This window comes from Carcharodon carcharias, chromosome 39 (genome assembly GCF_017639515.1).
Source record: "Carcharodon carcharias isolate sCarCar2 chromosome 39, sCarCar2.pri, whole genome shotgun sequence".
Taxonomy (NCBI): domain Eukaryota; kingdom Metazoa; phylum Chordata; class Chondrichthyes; order Lamniformes; family Lamnidae; genus Carcharodon; species Carcharodon carcharias.
The window spans coordinates 2543541-2568242 of NC_054505.1; the positions used below are offsets into that span (position 1 = coordinate 2543541).

Genomic DNA, 24702 nt, shown 5'->3' on the forward strand with positions numbered 1-24702 from the left:
CAGCCCCTACAAATCTCACCCTCCAGTTCCAATCCCTCACTCAACCCGTCCCTCCCTATCTCTGTAACCTCCTCCAACCCATACAATTCTCACCCTCCTCTTCAAATCCCTCCCTCACCCCCTCCCACCCTATCTCTGTAAACTCCTCCAGGCGCTACAATTCTCAAACTCCTGTTCAAAATCCTCCCTCACCCCCTCCCTCCTTATCCCGGTAACCTCCTCCAGCTCCTAAAATTCTCATACACCTGTTCAAATCCCTCCCTCATTCCCTCCCTCCACATCTTTGTAACCTCATCCAGCACCGACAATTCCAATCCTCCTGTTTAAATCCCTCCCACACCCCATCCCTCCCTCTCTCTGTAATCTCCTCCACCCGCGACAATTCTCACCCTCCTGTTCAAATCCCTCCCTCACCCCCTCCCTCCCTATCTCTGTAACATCCTCCAGCCACTACATTTCCCATCCTCCTGCTCAAATCCCTCCCTCACACACTGACTCCCTATCTCTGTAACCTCCTCCAGCCCGTAGTATTCTCATTGTCCTGTTCAAATCCCTCCCTCGCCCCCTCCCTCCCTATCTCTGTAACCTCCTCCAGCCCCTACAATTGTCATCCTCCTGTTCAAATCCCTCCCTCACCACCTCCCTCCCTATCTCTGTAACCTCCTCCAGCCCCTACAATTCTCATTCTCCTGTTCAAATCCCACCCTCGCCCCTTCTCTCCCTATCTATTTAATCTCCTCCAGACCCTACAATTCTCAAAATCCTGTTCAAATCCCTCACTCAAAACCTCTCTCCCTATCTCTGTAACCTCCTCCAGACCCTACAATTCTCATCCCCGTCTTGAAATCCCTCCCTCACACACTCCCTCCCTATCTCTTTAACCTTTTCCAGCCCCTACAATCCTCATCCTCCTATTCAAATCCCTCACTCACACCCTCCCTCCCGATCTCTGTAACATACTCCAGCCCCTTCAATTCTCATCCTCCTGTTCAAATTCCTCCCTCACCCCCTCCCTCCCTATCTCTGTAACCTCCTCCAGCCCCTACAATTGTCATCCTCCTGTTCAAATCCCTCCCTCACCACCTCCCTCCCTATCTCTGTAACCTCCTCCAGCCCCTACAATTCTCATTCTCCTGTTCAAATCCCTCCCTCAACCCCTCCCTCCCTATCTCTGTAAGCTCCTCCAGCCTTGACATTTCTCATCCTCCTGTTCAAATCCCTCCCTCACCCACTCACTCGCTATCTATTTAACCTCCTCCAGACCCTACAATTCTCAAAATCCTGTTCAAATCCCTCACTCAAAACCTCTCTCCCTATCTCTGTAACCTCCTCCAGACCCTACAATTCTCATCCCCGTCTTGAAATCCCTCCCTCACACACTCCCTCCCTATCTCTTTAACCTTTTCCAGCCCCTACAATCCTCATCCTCCTATTCAAATCCCTCACTCACACCCTCCCTCCCGATCTCTGTAACATACTCCAGCCCCTTCAATTCTCATCCTCTTGTTCAAATCCCTCCCTCACCCCCTCCCTCCCTATCTCTGTAACCTCCTCCAGCCCCTACAATTCTCATCCTCCTGTTGAAATCCCTCCCTCACGCCCTCCCTCCCTATCTCTGTAACCTCCTCCAGCCCCGACAATTCCCATCCTCCTGTTCAAATCCCTTCCTCACCCACTCCTTCCCTATCTCTGTAATCTCCTCCACCCGCGACAATTCTCATTCTCCTGTTCAAATCCCACCCTCGCCCCTTCTCTCCCTATCTCTTTAACCTCCTCCAGCCCCAACAATTCTCATCCTACTGTTCAAATTCCTCCCTCACCCCCTCCCTCCCTATCTCTGTAACCTCCTCCATCCCCTACGATTCTCATCCTCCTGTTCAAATCCCATACTCAGCCCTTCCCTCCCTATCTGTGTAACATCCTCCAGCCTCAATAATTCTCATCCTCCTGTTCAAATCCCTTCCTCACCCCCTCCCTCCCTATCTCTGTAACCTCCTCCAGCCCCTACAATTCTCATCCTCCTGTTCAAATCCCTCCCTCACCCCCTCCCTCCCTATCTCTGTAACCTCCTCCAGCCCCTATAATTCTCATCCTTCTAGTCTAATTCTTCCCTCACCCCCACCCTCCCTATCTCTGTAACCTCCTCCAGCCCCTACAATACCCATACTCCTGTTCAAATACCTCCCTCACCCCCTCCCTCCCTATCTCTGTAACCTCCTCCAGCCCCGACAATTCCCATTCTCCTGTTAAAATCCCTCCCTCAACCCCTCACACCCTAGCTCTGTAAGCTCCTCCACCCTCGACAATTCTCATCCTCCTGTTCAAATCCCTCCCTAATCCCCTCCCTCCCTATCTCTTTAACATCCTCCAGCCCCTACAATTCTCATCCTCCTGTTCAAATCCCTCCCTCACCACCTCCCTCCCTACCTCTCTAACCTCCTCCAGCCCCTAAAATTCTCATCCTCCTGTTCAAATCCCTCCCTCACCCCCTCCCTCCCTATCACTGTAACCTCCTCCAGCCACTTCAATTCTCATCCTCCTGTTCAATTCCCCCACTCACCCCCTCCCTTCCTATCTCTGTAACCTGCTCCAGCCCCTACAATTCCCAGTCTCCTGTTCAAATCCCTCCCTCACACCCTCCCTCCCTAACTCTGTAACCTCCTCCAGCCCCTACAATTCTCATCCTCCTGTTCAAATCCCTCCCTCACCACCTCCCTCCCTATCTCTTTAACCTCCTCCAGCCCCTACAATTCTCATCCTCCTGTTCAAATCCCTCCCTCACCACATCCATCCCTATCTCTGTAACCTCCTCCAGCCCCTACAATACTCATCCTCCTGTTCAAATTCCTCCCTCACCCCTCCCTCCCTATCTCTGTAACCTACTCCAACCCCTACAATTCTCATCCTCCTGTTCAAATCCCTCCCTCACCCCCTCAAACCCTGCCTCTGTAACCTCATCCACCCTCGACAATTATAATCCTCCTGTTCAAATCCCTCCCTCACCCACTCCCTCCCTATCTCTGTAACCTCCTCCAGCCCCTACAATTCTCATACTCCTCTTCAAATCCGTCCCTCACCACCACCCTCCCTATCTCTGTAACGTCCTCCAGCCCCTACAGTTCTCATCCTCCTGTTCAAATCCTTCTCTCACCCCCTCCCTCCCTATCTCTGTAAACTCCTCGATCCCCTACAATTCTCATCCTCCTGTTCAAATCCCTCGCTCACCCCATCCCTCCCTATCTCTGTAATCTCATCCGGCTCAGACAATTCTCATCCTCCAGTTCAAATCTCTCCCTCACCCCCTCCCTCCCTATCTCTGTAACTGCCTCCAGCCCCTACAAATCTCACCCTCCAGTTCCAATCCCTCACTCAACCCGTCCCTCCCTATCTCTGTAACCTCCTCCAACCCATACAATTCTCACCCTCCTCTTCAAATCCCTCCCTCACCCCCTCCCACCCTATCTCTGTAAACTCCTCCAGGCGCTACAATTCTCAAACTCCTGTTCAAAATCCTCCCTCACCCCCTCCCTCCTTATCCCGGTAACCTCCTCCAGCTCCTAAAATTCTCATACACCTGTTCAAATCCCTCCCTCATTCCCTCCCTCCACATCTTTGTAACCTCATCCAGCACCGACAATTCCAATCCTCCTGTTTAAATCCCTCCCACACCCCATCCCTCCCTCTCTCTGTAATCTCCTCCACCCGCGACAATTCTCACCCTCCTGTTCAAATCCCTCCCTCACCCCCTCCCTCCCTATCTCTGTAACATCCTCCAGCCACTACATTTCCCATCCTCCTGCTCAAATCCCTCCCTCACACACTGACTCCCTATCTCTGTAACCTCCTCCAGCCCGTAGTATTCTCATTGTCCTGTTCAAATCCCTCCCTCGCCCCCTCCCTCCCTATCTCTGTAACCTCCTCCAGCCCCTACAATTGTCATCCTCCTGTTCAAATCCCTCCCTCACCACCTCCCTCCCTATCTCTGTAACCTCCTCCAGCCCCTACAATTCTCATTCTCCTGTTCAAATCCCACCCTCGCCCCTTCTCTCCCTATCTATTTAATCTCCTCCAGACCCTACAATTCTCAAAATCCTGTTCAAATCCCTCACTCAAAACCTCTCTCCCTATCTCTGTAACCTCCTCCAGACCCTACAATTCTCATCCCCGTCTTGAAATCCCTCCCTCACACACTCCCTCCCTATCTCTTTAACCTTTTCCAGCCCCTACAATCCTCATCCTCCTATTCAAATCCCTCACTCACACCCTCCCTCCCGATCTCTGTAACATACTCCAGCCCCTTCAATTCTCATCCTCCTGTTCAAATTCCTCCCTCACCCCCTCCCTCCCTATCTCTGTAACCTCCTCCAGCCCCTACAATTGTCATCCTCCTGTTCAAATCCCTCCCTCACCACCTCCCTCCCTATCTCTGTAACCTCCTCCAGCCCCTACAATTCTCATTCTCCTGTTCAAATCCCTCCCTCAACCCCTCCCTCCCTATCTCTGTAAGCTCCTCCAGCCTTGACATTTCTCATCCTCCTGTTCAAATCCCTCCCTCACCCACTCACTCGCTATCTATTTAACCTCCTCCAGACCCTACAATTCTCAAAATCCTGTTCAAATCCCTCACTCAAAACCTCTCTCCCTATCTCTGTAACCTCCTCCAGACCCTACAATTCTCATCCCCGTCTTGAAATCCCTCCCTCACACACTCCCTCCCTATCTCTTTAACCTTTTCCAGCCCCTACAATCCTCATCCTCCTATTCAAATCCCTCACTCACACCCTCCCTCCCGATCTCTGTAACATACTCCAGCCCCTTCAATTCTCATCCTCTTGTTCAAATCCCTCCCTCACCCCCTCCCTCCCTATCTCTGTAACCTCCTCCAGCCCCTACAATTCTCATCCTCCTGTTGAAATCCCTCCCTCACGCCCTCCCTCCCTATCTCTGTAACCTCCTCCAGCCCCGACAATTCCCATCCTCCTGTTCAAATCCCTTCCTCACCCACTCCTTCCCTATCTCTGTAATCTCCTCCACCCGCGACAATTCTCATTCTCCTGTTCAAATCCCACCCTCGCCCCTTCTCTCCCTATCTCTTTAACCTCCTCCAGCCCCAACAATTCTCATCCTACTGTTCAAATTCCTCCCTCACCCCCTCCCTCCCTATCTCTGTAACCTCCTCCATCCCCTACGATTCTCATCCTCCTGTTCAAATCCCATACTCAGCCCTTCCCTCCCTATCTGTGTAACATCCTCCAGCCTCAATAATTCTCATCCTCCTGTTCAAATCCCTTCCTCACCCCCTCCCTCCCTATCTCTGTAACCTCCTCCAGCCCCTACAATTCTCATCCTCCTGTTCAAATCCCTCCCTCACCCCCTCCCTCCCTATCTCTGTAACCTCCTCCAGCCCCTATAATTCTCATCCTTCTAGTCTAATTCTTCCCTCACCCCCACCCTCCCTATCTCTGTAACCTCCTCCAGCCCCTACAATACCCATACTCCTGTTCAAATACCTCCCTCACCCCCTCCCTCCCTATCTCTGTAACCTCCTCCAGCCCCGACAATTCCCATTCTCCTGTTAAAATCCCTCCCTCAACCCCTCACACCCTAGCTCTGTAAGCTCCTCCACCCTCGACAATTCTCATCCTCCTGTTCAAATCCCTCCCTAATCCCCTCCCTCCCTATCTCTTTAACATCCTCCAGCCCCTACAATTCTCATCCTCCTGTTCAAATCCCTCCCTCACCACCTCCCTCCCTACCTCTCTAACCTCCTCCAGCCCCTAAAATTCTCATCCTCCTGTTCAAATCCCTCCCTCACCCCCCTCCCTCCCTATCACTGTAACCTCCTCCAGCCACTTCAATTCTCATCCTCCTGTTCAATTCCCCCACTCACCCCCTCCCTTCCTATCTCTGTAACCTGCTCCAGCCCCTACAATTCCCAGTCTCCTGTTCAAATCCCTCCCTCACACCCTCCCTCCCTAACTCTGTAACCTCCTCCAGCCCCTACAATTCTCATCCTCCTGTTCAAATCCCTCCCTCACCACCTCCCTCCCTATCTCTTTAACCTCCTCCAGCCCCTACAATTCTCATCCTCCTGTTCAAATCCCTCCCTCACCACATCCATCCCTATCTCTGTAACCTCCTCCAGCCCCTACAATACTCATCCTCCTGTTCAAATTCCTCCCTCACCCCTCCCTCCCTATCTCTGTAACCTACTCCAACCCCTACAATTCTCATCCTCCTGTTCAAATCCCTCCCTCACCCCCTCAAACCCTGCCTCTGTAACCTCATCCACCCTCGACAATTATAATCCTCCTGTTCAAATCCCTCCCTCACCCACTCCCTCCCTATCTCTGTAACCTCCTCCAGCCCCTACAATTCTCATACTCCTCTTCAAATCCGTCCCTCACCACCACCCTCCCTATCTCTGTAACGTCCTCCAGCCCCTACAGTTCTCATCCTCCTGTTCAAATCCTTCTCTCACCCCCTCCCTCCCTATCTCTGTAAACTCCTCGATCCCCTACAATTCTCATCCTCCTGTTCAAATCCCTCGCTCACCCCATCCCTCCCTATCTCTGTAATCTCATCCGGCTCAGACAATTCTCATCCTCCAGTTCAAATCTCTCCCTCACCCCCTCCCTCCCTATCTCTGTAACTGCCTCCAGCCCCTACAAATCTCACCCTCCAGTTCCAATCCCTCACTCAACCCGTCCCTCCCTATCTCTGTAACCTCCTCCAACCCATACAATTCTCACCCTCCTCTTCAAATCCCTCCCTCACCCCCTCCCACCCTATCTCTGTAAACTCCTCCAGGCGCTACAATTCTCAAACTCCTGTTCAAAATCCTCCCTCACCCCCTCCCTCCTTATCCCGGTAACCTCCTCCAGCTCCTAAAATTCTCATACACCTGTTCAAATCCCTCCCTCATTCCCTCCCTCCACATCTTTGTAACCTCATCCAGCACCGACAATTCCAATCCTCCTGTTTAAATCCCTCCCACACCCCATCCCTCCCTCTCTCTGTAATCTCCTCCACCCGCGACAATTCTCACCCTCCTGTTCAAATCCCTCCCTCACCCCCTCCCTCCCTATCTCTGTAACATCCTCCAGCCACTACATTTCCCATCCTCCTGCTCAAATCCCTCCCTCACACACTGACTCCCTATCTCTGTAACCTCCTCCAGCCCGTAGTATTCTCATTGTCCTGTTCAAATCCCTCCCTCGCCCCCTCCCTCCCTATCTCTGTAACCTCCTCCAGCCCCTACAATTGTCATCCTCCTGTTCAAATCCCTCCCTCACCACCTCCCTCCCTATCTCTGTAACCTCCTCCAGCCCCTACAATTCTCATTCTCCTGTTCAAATCCCACCCTCGCCCCTTCTCTCCCTATCTATTTAATCTCCTCCAGACCCTACAATTCTCAAAATCCTGTTCAAATCCCTCACTCAAAACCTCTCTCCCTATCTCTGTAACCTCCTCCAGACCCTACAATTCTCATCCCCGTCTTGAAATCCCTCCCTCACACACTCCCTCCCTATCTCTTTAACCTTTTCCAGCCCCTACAATCCTCATCCTCCTATTCAAATCCCTCACTCACACCCTCCCTCCCGATCTCTGTAACATACTCCAGCCCCTTCAATTCTCATCCTCCTGTTCAAATTCCTCCCTCACCCCCTCCCTCCCTATCTCTGTAACCTCCTCCAGCCCCTACAATTGTCATCCTCCTGTTCAAATCCCTCCCTCACCACCTCCCTCCCTATCTCTGTAACCTCCTCCAGCCCCTACAATTCTCATTCTCCTGTTCAAATCCCTCCCTCAACCCCTCCCTCCCTATCTCTGTAAGCTCCTCCAGCCTTGACATTTCTCATCCTCCTGTTCAAATCCCTCCCTCACCCACTCACTCGCTATCTATTTAACCTCCTCCAGACCCTACAATTCTCAAAATCCTGTTCAAATCCCTCACTCAAAACCTCTCTCCCTATCTCTGTAACCTCCTCCAGACCCTACAATTCTCATCCCCGTCTTGAAATCCCTCCCTCACACACTCCCTCCCTATCTCTTTAACCTTTTCCAGCCCCTACAATCCTCATCCTCCTATTCAAATCCCTCACTCACACCCTCCCTCCCGATCTCTGTAACATACTCCAGCCCCTTCAATTCTCATCCTCTTGTTCAAATCCCTCCCTCACCCCCTCCCTCCCTATCTCTGTAACCTCCTCCAGCCCCTACAATTCTCATCCTCCTGTTGAAATCCCTCCCTCACGCCCTCCCTCCCTATCTCTGTAACCTCCTCCAGCCCCGACAATTCCCATCCTCCTGTTCAAATCCCTTCCTCACCCACTCCTTCCCTATCTCTGTAATCTCCTCCACCCGCGACAATTCTCATTCTCCTGTTCAAATCCCACCCTCGCCCCTTCTCTCCCTATCTCTTTAACCTCCTCCAGCCCCAACAATTCTCATCCTACTGTTCAAATTCCTCCCTCACCCCCTCCCTCCCTATCTCTGTAACCTCCTCCATCCCCTACGATTCTCATCCTCCTGTTCAAATCCCATACTCAGCCCTTCCCTCCCTATCTGTGTAACATCCTCCAGCCTCAATAATTCTCATCCTCCTGTTCAAATCCCTCCCTCACCCCCTCCCTCCCTATCTCTGTAACCTCCTCCAGCCCCTACAATTCTCATCCTCCTGTTCAAATCCCTCCCTCACCCCCTCCCTCCCTATCTCTGTAACCTCCTCCAGCCCCTATAATTCTCATCCTTCTAGTCTAATTCTTCCCTCACCCCCACCCTCCCTATCTCTGTAACCTCCTCCAGCCCCTACAATACCCATACTCCTGTTCAAATACCTCCCTCACCCCCTCCCTCCCTATCTCTGTAACCTCCTCCAGCCCCGACAATTCCCATTCTCCTGTTAAAATCCCTCCCTCAACCCCTCACTCCCTAGCTCTGTAAGCTCCTCCACCCTCGACAATTCTCATCCTCCTGTTCAAATCCCTCCCTAATCCCCTCCCTCCCTATCTCTTTAACATCCTCCAGCCCCTACAATTCTCATCCTCCTGTTCAAATCCCTCCCTCACCACCTCCCTCCCTATCTCTCTAACCTCCTCCAGCCCCTACAATTCTCATCCTCCTGTTCAAATCCCTCCCTCCCCCCCTCCCTCCCTATTGCTGTAACATCCTCCAGCATCTATAATTCTCATCCTCCTGTTCAATTCCCCCACTCACCCCCTCCCTTCCTATCTCTGTAACCTGCTCCAGCCCCTACAATTCTCCTCCTCCTCTTCAAATCCCTCCCTCACCTCCTCCCTCCCCATCTCTGTAACCTCCTCCAGCCCCTACAATTCCCAGTCTCCTGTTCAAATCCCTCCCTCACACCCTCCCTCCCTATCTCTGTAACCTCCTCCAGCCCCTACAATTCTCATCCTCCTGTTCAAATTCCTCCATCACCACCTCCCTCCCTATCTCTTTAACCTCCTCCAGCCCCTACAATTCTCATCCTCCTGTTCAAATCCCTCCCTCACCACATCCATCCCTATCTCTGTAACCTCCTCCAGCCCCTACAATTCTCATCCTCCTGTTCAAATTCCTCCCTCACCCCTCCCTCCCTATCTCTGTAACCTACTCCAACCCCTACAATTCTCATCCTCCTGTTCAAATCCCTCCCTCACCCCCTCAAACCCTGCCTCTGTAACCTCATCCACCCTCGACAATTATAATCCTCCTGTTCAAATCCCTCCCTCACCCACTCCCTCCCTATCTCTGTAACCTCCTCCAGCCCCTACAATTCTCATACTCCTCTTCAAATCCGTCCCTCACCACCACCCTCCCTATCTCTGTAACGTCCTCCAGCCCCTACAGTTCTCATCCTCCTGTTCAAATCCCTCCCTCACCCCTCCCTCCCTATCTCTGTAACCTCCTCCAGCCCCTACAATTCTCATCCCCCTGTTCAAATCACTACATCACGCACTCCCTCCCTATCTCTGTAACTTCCTCCATCCTCTACAATTATCACTCTCATTTCCCAATCCCTCCATGCTTCCTCACCCAACCCCCATGTTTCTTACCAAGTACAATGTGATTTCTCTCCCAGTCACTTCCACTTATTCATGAATGTTTTTTCTTTGCTCCACGTGTTCTACTTATTGCAGATAAACTTCCAAAGCCCACATTCTCTATAGAGCCGTTCTCTGGTGTGGTCACAGTGGGGGAACGAGTTCAGTTTAACTGCACCACCAGCTACCCAAGCCCCATCGCCCACTTGTACAAGAAACATGGCAGAACGCGTCTAGACACCCGGAATGTCTCAGACTCACAACGGTCAGTCATCTTGACCATGAAAGATCTCGAACCAGAGGATAGTGGGGAATACAGCTGCAGTTTTGAGAAAACGTTAAAAGGGCAAGTGTATAATTCAGAACGTAGTAACTTCGTGGAGGTCAATGTTACCGGTGAGTGATCTGTTAGTTACTGGTCTCTGTCTCAGTATTTTGGCCTAATGATGTTATACCTTCAATAATGACTTCCGATTGAATCAAGCTTGTGTTTAGTTAGCAATTGGCTAGTGAGGCAGACAGAGAGTCACATACAGGGAAAGATAGATAGAGACAGAGAGAGACAGACAGAGAGACAGATAGAGGGAAAATAGATAGAGACAGAGAGAGACGGAGAATCAGATAGAGGAAATGATAGAGACAGAGAGAGAGACAGAGAGGGAGAGAGACAGATAGAAGGAATGATAGATAGTGACAGAGAGAGACAGACAGAGAGACAGATAGAGGGAACGATAGATAGAGACAGAAAGAGACAAAGAGAGAATCAGATAATGGGAACGATAGATAGAGACAGAGAGAGACAGACAGAGAGACAGATAGAGGGAACGATAGATAGAGAAAGACAGGGACAGACAGAGAGACAGATAGAGGGAGCAATAGATAGAGACAGAGAGAGACAGACAGAGAGTCAGATATAGGAACTGATAGATAAGATAGAGACAGACAGAGAGACAGATATAAGGAATGATAGATAGAGACAGAGAGAGAGAGACAGGTAGAAGGAATGATAGATAGAGACAGAGAGAGTCAGGCAGAGAGACAGATAGAAGGAACAATAGATAGGGACAGAAAGAGACAGACAGACAGACAGATGGGGGAACGATAGATAGAGACAGAGAGAGACAGAGAGAGAGACGGATAGAGCGAAAAATAGATAGAGACAGAGAAAGACGGACAGAGGGAACGATTGATAGAGACAGAGACAGACAGACAGAGACAGATAGAAGAAACGATAGAGCCAGAGAAAGACAGACAGAGAGACAGATTGTGGGAACAATAGATAGAAACAGAGAGAGACAGAGAATCAGATAGAGGAAATGATAGAGACAGAGAGAGAGATACAGAGAGACAGATAGAAGGAACGATAGAGACAGAGAGAGACAGACAGAGAGACAGACAGAGAGACAGATAGAGGGAATGATAGGTAGAGACAGAAAGAGACAGAGAGACAGATAGAGGGAATGATAGATAGGGACAGAAACAGACAGAGAGACAGATAGAGGGAACGATAGATAGAGACAGAAAGACAGATAGACGGAACGATAGATAGAGACAGACAGAGAGACAGATAAAGGGAATGATAGAGAGAGACAGATAGAGGGAATGATAGCTAGAGACAGAGAGAGACAGACAGAGACAGACAGAGGGAACAATAGATAGAGACAGAGAGAGACAGATAGAGGAAACGATAGAGCCAGAGAAAGACAGACAGAGAAACAGATTGTGGGAACAATAGATAGAGACAGAGAGAGACAGAGAATCAGATAGAGGAAATGATAGAGACAGAGAGAGAGATACAGAGAGACATATAGAAGGAACGATAGATAGAGACAGAGAGAGACAGACAGAGAGGGACAGACAGAGAGACAGACAGAGAGACAGACAGAGAGACAGATAGAGGGAACAATAGATAGAGACAGAAAGAGACAGAGAGACAGATAGAGGGAATGTTAGATAGAGACAGAAAAAGACAGAGAGACAGATAGAGGGAACGATAGATAGAGACAGGGACAGAAAGATAGAGGGAGCGATAGATAGAGACAGACAGAGTCAGACAGAGAGTCAGATAGAGGGAATGATAGATAACATAGAGACAGACAGAGGGACAGATAGAAGATACGATAGATAGAGATAGTGAGAGACAGAGAGACAGATATAGGGAACGATAGATAGAGACATAGAGAGACAGACAGAGAGACAGATAGAGAGAACGATAGATAGAGACAGACAGAGAGACAGATAGAGGGAAAAATAGATAGTGACAGAGAGATACAGATAGAGGGAACGAGAGACAGAGACAGAGAGAGACAGATAGAGGAAACAATAGATAGAGACAGAGAGAGACAGACAGAGAGACAGATAGAGGGAACGATAGATAGAGACAGAGACAGACAGAGTGACAGATAGAGCGAACAATAGATAGAGACAGGCAGAGAGACAGATAGAGGGAGCAATAGATAGAGACAGAGAGAGACAGACAGAGAGACAGATAGAGGGAAAGATAGATAGAGACAGAGACAGACAGAGAGACAGATAGAGCGAACAATAGATAGAAGCAGAGACAGACAGAGAGACAGATAGAGCCAACAATAGATAGAAGCAGAGACAGACAGAGAGACAGATAGAGGGAACAATAGATAGAGACAGACAGAGACAGATAGAGGGAACAATAGATAGAGACAGACAGAGAGACAGATAGAGGGAACAATAGATAGAGACAGATAGAGGGAACGATAGATAGAAACAGAGAGAGACAGACAGAGAGTCAGATGGAGGGAATGATAGATAGAGACAGAGAGACAGATAGAGGGAATGTTAGATAGATAGTGAGAGACAGTGAGACAAAGGGAACGATAGATAGAGCTAGTGACAGACAGAGAGACAGATAGAGGGAACGATAGATAGAGACAGAGAGAGACAGACAGAGACTGATAGAGGGAACAATAGATAGAGACACAGAGAGACAGACAGAAGACAGACAGATAAAGGGAACGATAGATAGAGACAGGGAGAGACAGACAGAGAGACAGATAGAGGGAACAATAGATAGAGACAGACAGAGAGACAGATAGACGGAACGATAGATAGAGACAGCGAGAGAATCAGACAGAGAGACAGAGGGAAAGATAGATGTGGACAGAGAGACAGATAGAGGGAACGATAGATAGAGACAGACAGAGACCGAGAGACAGCGAGACAGACAGGGACAGGGACAGAGACAGAGCGAAAGGGCAAGAAAGAACAAGAAAGAGAGAGACAGAGACAGAGAGACAGAAAAGACAAAGAGAGAGAGAGATAGAGAGAGAGAGAGACAGGGGCAGAGGCACAGAGACACAGAGAGTCTGACAGACAGAAACAGACAGACAGAGAGAAAGACGAGAGACGAACAGACAGAAAGTGACAGACAGTCATAGATACAGAGAGAGAGACATACAGAGGGACAGAAAGGGAGAGGCAGACAGAGACAGAGAGAGAAAAGCAAACAGAGAAAAGGAGAAAAAAAGAGAGAGGCAGAGAGGCAGTCAGAGACAGACAGACAGAGAGAGACACAGACAGACAGAGGGACAGAGAGAGAGACACACACAGAGAGACATAGAGAGACACACACAGAGAGACAGACAGGCAGGGAGAGACTGACAGAGAGATCAAGTCAGAGAAGCAGACAGAGAAAGAGAGAGAAAGAAAGAGAGACAGGGACAGAGGCAGAGACGCAGGCAGAGAGAAACAGACAGAGATAGACACAGACAGAACAGACAGATAGAGAAAGAGAGACAAAGAGAGAGGGAACTATGAGAGAGACAGAGTGAGTGCTTTGGAGAGAGGCAGAGAGAGAGAGATAGATGTAGAAAGATAAGACAAAGGGAGAGAGAGATCGCTAACAAAACTGTTATTCCATTTAATGACAAGACGGCAGTAGGATTTGATGTTTGGAAACAGGAGGTCAGCCTTCACTTGCACTCACACACTGCCTGACTGTGCACTTCAATCCCATCTGAAAACTCCACCTTTTAGAGGAAAGATGCTTCTTCATTAAACTATTCACCCACAGTGGGCTGCACGTAAACATCTCTGTTCTTACGCTCTATTCAATGATCACCCACCCCCAACTTGACAGTGTGTTAACACAACACTATGAACAGAATCAGCAGAGGTGACTCCCTCAATCTGTCACCTCGGATAAATGAACGGTTTGTCTCTCTCAGGAGAGGACAGGATCAGGTGACCTGAGCAGTCATTCCTTTAACGCATTGTACGCTGCCAGTGCGTTCATTTCTCAAGCAGTTTGCAGGGGTTATAGGCCGGTGGCTCCCTTAGCAACCAGCTCCCTTCCCCAACCGAGGGCAAGGATGGGACTTCTGCTGTTCATTCTGACACCTCACAATTCTCCCTCACTGGTGTCCAAACTGTCTCCATTCACCCGCACATGGGCAATAATTCCCCTCCATCAACATTCACCCTCGACCTTACACAGCCTGACACAACACCAACTGGGGTACTTGGCTACTCCCCAAACCACCCTCTCCACAGCTGGAGAGTCCAGAACTAGGAGGTGTGGGGGATGGGGCCAAGGGGGGATGGTCACTCTCACAGGATATGGGGCCGGCCATTTTGGATGGAGATAAGGAGGAACCTCACCTCCTCGTCCCTATCTCTGTAACCTCCTCCAGCCCCTACAATCCTCATCCTCCTGTTCGAATCCATCCCACAGACAATCTCTACCTTTCTCTGTAAACCACTCCAGCTCCTACAATTCTCACCCTCCTGTTCAAATCGCTCACTCACCCCTTCCCTCCCTATCTCTGTAAACACTTCCAGCCCCTACAATTCTCAACCTCCTGTTCAAATCCCTCCCTCACCCCCTCCCTCCCTATCTCTGTAACATTCTCCAGCCCCTACAATTCTCATCCTCCTGTTCAAATCCCTCCCTCACCCCCTCCCTCCCTATCTCTGTAACATTCTCCAGCCCCTACAATTCTCATCCTCCTATTCAAATACCTCCCTCACCCCCTCCCTCCCTATCTCTGTAACCTCCTCCATCCCCTACAATTCTCATCCTCCTGTTCAAATCCACCCTCACCCCCTCCCTTCCTATCTCTGTAAACTCGTCCAGCCCCTACAATTCTCATCCTCCTGTTCAAATCCCTCCCTCACTCCCTCCCTCCCAATCTCTGTAACCTCCTCCATCCCCTACAATTCTCATCCTCCTGTTCAAATCCCTTCCTTACCCCCTCCCTACCTATGTCTGTAACTTCCTCCAGCCCCTACAATTCTCATCTCCTGTTCAAATCCCTCCCTCACCCTCTCCCTCCCTATCTCTGTAACCTCCTCCAGCCCCTACAATTCTCATCCTCCTGTTCAAATCCCTCCCTCACCCCCTCCCTCCCTATCTCTGTAACATTCTCCAGCCCCTACAATTCTCATCCTCCTGTTCAAATCCCTCCCTCACCCCCTCCCTCCCTATCTCTGTAACATTCTCCAGCCCCTACAATTCTCATCCTCCTATTCAAATACCTCCCTCACCCCCTCCCTCCCTATCTCTGTAACCTCCTCCATCCCCTACAATTCTCATCCTCCTGTTCAAATCCACCCTCACCCCCTCCCTTCCTATCTCTGTAAACTCGTCCAGCCCCTACAATTCTCATCCTCCTGTTCAAATCCCTCCCTCACTCCCTCCCTCCCTATCTCTGTAACCTCCTCCATCCCCTACAATTCTCATCCTCCTGTTCCAATCCCTTCCTTACCCCCTCCCTCCCTATCTCTGTAACTTCCTCCAGCCCCTACAATTCTCATCCTCCTGTTCAAATCCCTCCCTCACCCTCTCCCTCCCTATCTCTGTAACCTCCTCCAGCCCCTACAATTCTCATCCTCCTGTTCAAATCCCTCCCTCACCCCCTCCCTCCCTATCTCTGTAACCTCCTCCATCCCTTACAATTCTCATCCTCCTGTTCAAATCCCTCCCTCACCCCCTCCCTCCCTATCTCTGTAACCTCCCCCAGCCCCTACAATTCTCATCCTCCTGTTCAAATCCCTCCCTCACCCCCTCCCTCCCTATCTCTGTAACCTCCTCCATCCCCTACAATTCTCATCCTCCTGTTCAAATCCCTTCCTTACCCCCTCCCTCCCTATCTCTGTAACCTCCTCCAGCCCCTACAATTCTCATCCTCCTGTTCCAATCCCTCCCTCACCCCCTCCCTCCCTATCTCTGTAACCTCCTCCATCCCCTACAATTCTCATCCTCCTGTTCCAATCCCTCCCTCACCCTCTCCCTCCCTATCTCTGTAACCTCCTCCATCCCCTACAATTCTCATCCTCCTGTTCAAATCCCTTCCTTACCCCCTCCCTCCCTATCTCTGTAACCTCCTCCAGCCCCTACAATTCTCATCCTCCTGTTCAAATCCCTCCCTCACCCTCTCCCTCCCTATCTCTGTAACCTCCTCCAGCCCCTACAATTCTCATCCTCCTGTTCAAATCCCTCCCTCACCCCCTCCCTCCCTATCTCTGTAACCTCCTCCATCCCCTACAATTCTCATCCTCCTGTTCAAATCCCTCCCTCACCCCCTCCCTCCCTATCTCTGTAACCTCCCCCAGCCCCTACAATTCTCATCCTCCTGTTCAAATCCCTCCCTCACCCCCTCCCTCCCTATCTCTGTAACCTCCTCCATCCCCTACAATTCTCATCCTCCTGTTCAAATCCCTTCCTTACCCCTTCCCTCCCTATCTCTGTAACCTCCTCCAGCCCCTACAATTCTCATCCTCCTGTTCCAATCCCTCCCTCACCCCCTCCCTCCCTATCTCTGTAACCTCGTCCATCCCCTACAATTCTCATCCTCCTGTTCCAATCCCTCCCTCACCCCCTCACTCCCTATCTCTGTAACCTCCTCCAGCCCCTACAATTCTCATCCTCCTGTTCCAATCCCTCCCTCACCCCCTCCCTCCCTATCTCTGTAACCTCCTCCATCCCCTACAATTCTCATCCTCCTGTTCCAATCCCTCCCTCACCCCCTCACTCCCTATCTCTGTAACCTCCTCCAGCCCCTACAATTCTCATCCTCCTGTTCCAATCCCTCCATGCTTCCTCAGCCAAACCCCATGTTTCCTACCAAGGACAATGTGATTTATTTCCCAGTCACTTCCACATATTCATAAATGTTTTTATTTGCTTTGCGTGTTCTATTTATTGCAGAAAAACTTCCAAAGCCCACAGTCTCTATAGAGCCTTTTTCTGGTGTGGTCACAGTGGGGGAACGAGTTCAGTTTAACTGCACCACCAGCTTCCCAAGCCCCATCTTCCACTTGTACAAGAAACATGGCAAAAAGCCTCTCGACACCCGGAATGTCTCAGACTCACAACGGTCAGTCATCTTGACCATGAACGGTCTTGAACCAGAGGATAGTGGGGAATACAGCTGTGGTTTTGAGAAAATGGTAAAAGGGAAAGTGTATGAGTCAGAAAGTAGTAACTTCGTGGAGCTCAATGTTAATGGTGAGTGATCTGTTAGTTACCGGATTTTCGTCTCAGTATTTTGGCATACTAATGATGTTATACCTTCAATAATGACTTCCGATTGAATCAAGCTTCTGTTTAGTTAGCAATAGGCTAGTGAGGCAGACAAAGAGACAGATAGAGGGAAAGATAGATAGAGACAGAGAGAGACAGATGGAGAGACAGATAGAGGGAAAGATAGATAGAGAGAGAGACAGACAGAGAGACAGATAGAGGGAATGATAGTTAGAGACAGACAGAGAGACAGATAGAGGGAAAAATAGATAGTGACAGAGAGAGACAGATAGAGGGAACGATAGACAGAGACAGAGAGAGACAGATAGAGGGAATCATAGATAGAGATAGAGAGTCAGTCAGAGAGACAGATAGAACGATAGATAGAGACTGACAGAGACAGACAGAGAGACAGCCAGGAACAGGGACAGAGAGAGAGGGAAAGAAAGAATAAAAAAGAGAGAGACAGAGAGGGAGACAGAGAGACAGAAAATGCAAAGAGAGCGAGAGAGGGATAGAGAGAGAGAGAGAAAGAAAGAGAGAGACAGGGACAGAGAGACAGACAGACAGAGAGAGAGAGATAGACAGACAGACAGAGAGAGAGAGACAGACAGACAGACAGACAGAGAGAGAGAGGGAGGCAAAGACAGACAGACAGAGAGGGAGAGACAGGGAGTCAGAGAGAGAGGGAAGCAGACAGAGACAGAAAGAGAGAGGGACAGGGACAGAGGCAGATAGACAGGCAGAGAGAGAAAAACAGAGAGACAGACAGATAGAACTGACAGAGAGACAGAGAGATAAGAGAGAGAGAGGGAGGGAGCCATGGAGAGAGGCAGAGAGAGATAGATATAGAAAGATCAGAGAAAGGGAGAGAGAGATCTCTAACACAACTGTTACTCCATTTAATGACAAGACGGCAGTAGGATTTGATCCTGGGAAACAAGAGGTCAGCCTTCACTTGCACTCACACACTGCCTGACTGTGCACTTCAATCCCATCTGAAAACTCCACCTTTTAGAGGAAAGATGCTTCTTCATTAAACTATTCACCCACAGTGGGCTGCACATTAACATCTCTGCTCTTACCTTCTATTCAATGATCACCCACCCCCACCTTGACAGTGTGTTAATACAACACTTTGAACAGAATCAGCAGAGGTGACTCCCTCAATCTGTCACCTCAGATAAATGAAAGGTTTGTCTCTCTCAGGAGAGGACAAGACACCGTGACCTGAGCAGTCGTCCCTTTAACGCATTGTACGCTGCCAGTGAGTTCATTTCTCAAGCAATTTGTGGGGGTTATAGGCCAGTGGGTCCCTCAGCAACCAGCTCCCTTCCCCAACCGAGGGCAAGGATGGGACTTCTGCTGTTCATTCTGACACCTCACAATTCTCCCTCACTGGTGTCCAAACTGTCTCCATTCACCCGCACATGGGCAATAATTCCCCTCCATCAACATTCACCCTCGACCTTACACAGCCTGACACAACACCAACTGGGGTACTTGGCTACTCCCCAAACCACCCTCTCCATAGCTGGAGAGTCCAGAACTAGGAGGTGTGGGGGATGGGGCCAAGGGGGGATGGTCACTCTCACAGGATATGGGGCCGGCCATTTTGGATGGAGATAAGGAGGAACCCTCACCTCCTCGTCCCTATCTCCGTAACCTCCTCCAGCCCCTACAATCCTCATCCTCCTGTCCAAATCCCTCCCTCAGCCCCTTTCTATCTTTCTCTGTAACTCACTCGAGCCCCTACAATTCCACCATCCTGTCCAAATCCCTCCTTCACCCCCTCCCTCCCTATCTCTGTAACCTCCTCCAGCGCCTACAATTCTCACCCTCCTGTTCAAATCACTCCTTCACCCCCTCCCTCCCTATCTCTGTAACCTCCTCCAGCCCCTACAATTCTCACACTCCTGTTCAAATCCCTCCCTCAGACCATCCCTCCCTATCTCTGTAACCTCCTCCAGCCACTAAAATACTCACCCTCCTTTTCAAATCCCTCCCTCACCCTCTCCCTCCCTATCTCTGTAACTTCCTACAGCCCCTACTAATCTCATCCTCTTGTTCAAAGCCCTCACTCACCCCCTCCCTCCCTATCTCTGTAACCTCCTCCAAACCCTACAATTCTCATCCTCCTGTTTGAAACCTTCCTTCAACCCATCCCTCCCTATCTCTGTAACCTCCTCCAGCAGCTACAATTCACATCCTCCTGTTCCAAACCCTCCCTCAACCCCTCCCTCCCTATCTCTGTAACATACTCCAGCCCCTACAAATCGCATCCTCCTTTTGAAATCCCTCCCTCACCCCCTCCCTCCCTATCTCTGTAACCTCCTCCCACCCCTATATTTCCCATCCTCCTGCTCAAATCCCTCCCTCACCTCCACCCTCCGTAATTCTATAATCTACTCCAGCGCCTACAATTCTCATCCTCCTGTTCAAATCCCTCCCTCACCCCCTCCCTCCCTATCTCTGTAATCTCCTCCAGCCCCTACAATTCTCATGCATCTGTTCAATTCACTTCCTACCCCCTCCCTCCCTATCTCTGTAACCTACTCCAGCCCCTACAATTCTCATCCTCCTGTTCAAATCCCTCCCTCACCCCGTCCCTCCCTATCTCTGTAACCTCCTCCAGCCCCTACAAATCGCATCCTCCTTTTGAAATCCCTCTCTCACCCCCTCCCTCCCTATCTCTGTAACCTCCTCCAGCCCCTACAAATCGCATCCTCCTTTTGAAATCCCTCCCTCACCCCCTCCCTCCCTATCTCTGTAACCTCCTACCGCCCCTCTTTTTCTCATCCTCCTGTTCAAATCCGTCCCACACCCCCGACCCCCATAGATCTGTAACCTCCACCCGCCGCTACAGTAATCATCCTCCTGTTCCAATACCTCCCTCACCCACTCCCTCCCTATCTCTGTAACCTCCTCCAACCCCTACAATTCTCATCCTACGGTTCAAATCCCTCCCTCCCTATCTCAGTAACCTCCTCCAGCCCCTACAATTCTCTTACTCCTGTTGAAATCCCTCCCTCACCCCCTCCCTCCCTATCTCTGTAACGTCCTCAAGCCCCTACAATTCTCACCCTCCTTTTCAGATACCTCCCTCACCCCGTCTCTCCCTATCTCTGTAACATCCTCCAGCCCCAACAAATCTCATCCTCCTGTTCAAATCCCTCCATCACCCCATCCCCCCCATCACCATAACCTCCTCCAGCCCCAAAAATTCTCATCCTCCTGTTCAAATCCACCATTAACCCATCCCTCCCTATCTCTGTAACCTTCTAAAGGCCCTACAATTCTCATCCACCTGTTCTAATCGCTCCCTCACCCCCTCCCTCCCTATCTCTGTCACCTCCTCCAGCCCCTACAATTCTAATCCTCCTGTTCAAATACCTCCCTCACCCTCTCCCTCCCTATCTCTGTAACCTCCTCCAGCCCCTACAATTCTCATCCTCCTGTTCAAATCCCTCCCTCACCCCCTCCCTCCCTATCTCTGTAACATTCTCCAGCCCCTACAATTCTCATCCTCCTATTCAAATACCTCCCTCACCCCCTCCCTCCCTATCTCTGTAACCTCCTCCATCCCCTACAATTCTCATCCTCCTGTTCAAATCCACCCTCACCCCCTCCCTTCCTATCTCTGTAAACTCGTCCAGCCCCTACAATTCTCATCCTCCTGTTCAAATCCCTCCCTCACTCCCTCCCTCCCTATCTCTGTAACCTCCTCCATCCCCTACAATTCTCATCCTCCTGTTCAAATCCCTTCCTTACCCCCTCCCTCCCTATCTCTGTAACATACTCCAGCCCCTACAATTCTCATCCTCCTGTTCAAATCCCTCCCTCACCCTCTCCCTCCCTATCTCTGTAACCTCCTCCAGCCCCTACAATTCTCATCCTCCTGTTCAAATCCCTCCCTCACCCCCTCCCTCCCTATCTCTGTAACCTCCTCCATCCCTTACAATTCTCATCCTCCTGTTCAAATCCCTCCCTCACCCCCTCCCTCCCTATCTCTGTAACCTCCCCCAGCTCCTACAATTCTCATCCTCCTGTTCAAATCCCTCCCTCACCCCCTCCCTCCCTATCTCTGTAACCTCCTCCATCCCCTACAATTCTCATCCTCCTGTTCAAATCCCTTCCTTACCCCCTCCCTCCCTATCTCTGTAACCTCCTCCAGCCCCTACAATTCTCATCCTCCTGTTCCAATCCCTCCCTCACCCCCTCCCTCCCTATCTCTGTAACCTCCTCCATCCCCTACAATTCTCATCCTCCTGTTCCAATCCCTCCCTCACTCCCTCCCTCCCTATCTCTGTAACCTCCTCCATCCCCTACAATTCTCATCCTCCTGTTCAAATCCCTTCCTTACCCCCTCCCTCCCTATCTCTGTAACCTCCTCCAGCCCCTACAATTCTCATCCTCCTGTTCAAATCCCTCCCTCACCCTCTCCCTCCCTATCTCTGTAACCTCCTCCAGCCCCTACAATTCTCATCCTCCTGTTCAAATCCCTCCCTCACCCCCTCCCTCCCTATCTCTGTAACCTCCTCCATCCCCTACAATTCTCATCCTCCTGTTCAAATCCCTCCCTCACCCCCTCCCTCCCTATCTCTGTAACCTCCCCCAGCCCCTACAATTCTCATCCTCCTGTTCAAATCCCTCCCTCACCCCCTCCCTCCCTATCTCTGTAACCTCCTCCATCCCCTACAATTCTCATCCTCCTGTTCAAATCCCTTCCTTACCCCTTCCCTCCCTATCTCTGTAACCTCCTCCAGCCCCTACAATTCTCATCCTCCTGTTCCAATCCCTCCCTCACCCCCTCCCTCCCTATCTCTGTAACCTCGTCCATCCCCTACAATTCTCATCCTCCTGTTCCAATCCCTCCCTCACCCCCTCACTCCCTATCTCTGTAACCTCCTCCAGCCCCTACAATTCTCATCCTCCTGTTCCAATCCCTCCCTCACCCCCTCCCTCCCTATCTCTGTAACCTCCTCCATCCCCTACAATTCTCATCCTCCTGTTCCAATCCCTCCCTCACCCCCTCACTCCCTATCTCTGTAACCTCCTCCAGCCCCTACAATTCTCATCCTCCTGTTCCAATCCCTCCATGCTTCCTCAGCCAAACCCCATGTTTCCTACCAAGGACAATGTGATTTATTTCCCAGTCACTTCCACATATTCATAAATGTTTTTATTTGCTTTGCGTGTTCTATTTATTGCAGAAAAACTTCCAAAGCCCACAGTCTCTATAGAGCCTTTTTCTGGTGTGGTCACAGTGGGGGAACGAGTTCAGTTTAACTGCACCACCAGCTTCCCAAGCCCCATCTTCCACTTGTACAAGAAACATGGCAAAAAGCCTCTCGACACCCGGAATGTCTCAGACTCACAACGGTCAGTCATCTTGACCATGAACGGTCTTGAACCAGAGGATAGTGGGGAATACAGCTGTGGTTTTGAGAAAATGGTAAAAGGGAAAGTGTATGAGTCAGAAAGTAGTAACTTCGTGGAGCTCAATGTTAATGGTGAGTGATCTGTTAGTTACCGGATTTTCGTCTCAGTATTTTGGCATACTAATGATGTTATACCTTCAATAATGACTTCCGATTGAATCAAGCTTCTGTTTAGTTAGCAATAGGCTAGTGAGGCAGACAAAGAGACAGATAGAGGGAAAGATAGATAGAGACAGAGAGAGACAGATGGAGAGACAGATAGAGGGAAAGATAGATAGAGAGAGAGACAGACAGAGAGACAGATAGAGGGAATGATAGTTAGAGACAGACAGAGAGACAGATAGAGGGAAAAATAGATAGTGACAGAGAGAGACAGATAGAGGGAACGATAGACAGAGACAGAGAGAGACAGATAGAGGGAATCATAGATAGAGATAGAGAGTCAGTCAGAGAGACAGATAGAACGATAGATAGAGACTGACAGAGACAGACAGAGAGACAGCCAGGAACAGGGACAGAGAGAGAGGGAAAGAAAGAATAAAAAAGAGAGAGACAGAGAGGGAGACAGAGAGACAGAAAATGCAAAGAGAGCGAGAGAGGGATAGAGAGAGAGAGAGAAAGAAAGAGAGACAGGGACAGAGAGACAGACAGACAGAGAGAGAGAGATAGACAGACAGACAGAGAGAGAGAGACAGACAGACAGACAGACAGAGAGAGAGAGGGAGGCAAAGACAGACAGACAGAGAGGGAGAGACAGGGAGTCAGAGAGAGAGGGAAGCAGACAGAGACAGAAAGAGAGAGGGACAGGGACAGAGGCAGATAGACAGGCAGAGAGAGAAAAACAGAGAGACAGACAGATAGAACTGACAGAGAGACAGAGAGATAAGAGAGAGAGAGGGAGGGAGCCATGGAGAGAGGCAGAGAGAGATAGATATAGAAAGATCAGAGAAAGGGAGAGAGAGATCTCTAACACAACTGTTACTCCATTTAATGACAAGACGGCAGTAGGATTTGATCCTGGGAAACAAGAGGTCAGCCTTCACTTGCACTCACACACTGCCTGACTGTGCACTTCAATCCCATCTGAAAACTCCACCTTTTAGAGGAAAGATGCTTCTTCATTAAACTATTCACCCACAGTGGGCTGCACGTTAACATCTCTGCTCTTACCTTCTATTCAATGATCACCCACCCCCACCTTGACAGTGTGTTAATACAACACTTTGAACAGAATCAGCAGAGGTGACTCCCTCAATCTGTCACCTCAGATAAATGAAAGGTTTGTCTCTCTCAGGAGAGGACAAGACACCGTGACCTGAGCAGTCGTCCCTTTAACGCATTGTACGCTGCCAGTGAGTTCATTTCTCAAGCAATTTGTGGGGGTTATAGGCCAGTGGGTCCCTCAGCAACCAGCTCCCTTCCCCAACCGAGGGCAAGGATGGGACTTCTGCTGTTCATTCTGACACCTCACAATTCTCCCTCACTGGTGTCCAAACTGTCTCCATTCACCCGCACATGGGCAATAATTCCCCTCCATCAACATTCACCCTCGACCTTACACAGCCTGACACAACACCAACTGGGGTACTTGGCTACTCCCCAAACCACCCTCTCCATAGCTGGAGAGTCCAGAACTAGGAGGTGTGGGGGATGGGGCCAAGGGGGGATGGTCACTCTCACAGGATATGGGGCCGGCCATTTTGGATGGAGATAAGGA

General features: G+C 50.2%; 1 protein-coding gene across 1 annotated transcript in view; it reads left to right on the plus strand.

Annotated features, from left to right (window-relative positions):
* The window catches only part of LOC121273099 (alpha-1B-glycoprotein-like), a 111993-nt gene that overhangs the window by 45754 nt on the left and 41537 nt on the right, over nt 1–24702 (plus strand). Inside the window, exons 5-7 of the mRNA XM_041180063.1 lie at nt 10143–10442; nt 17230–17529; nt 22758–23057. Of these exons, the coding sequence (XP_041035997.1) occupies nt 10143–10442; nt 17230–17529; nt 22758–23057 (900 nt within the window). The remainder of the gene's footprint in view (nt 1–10142; nt 10443–17229; nt 17530–22757; nt 23058–24702) is intronic.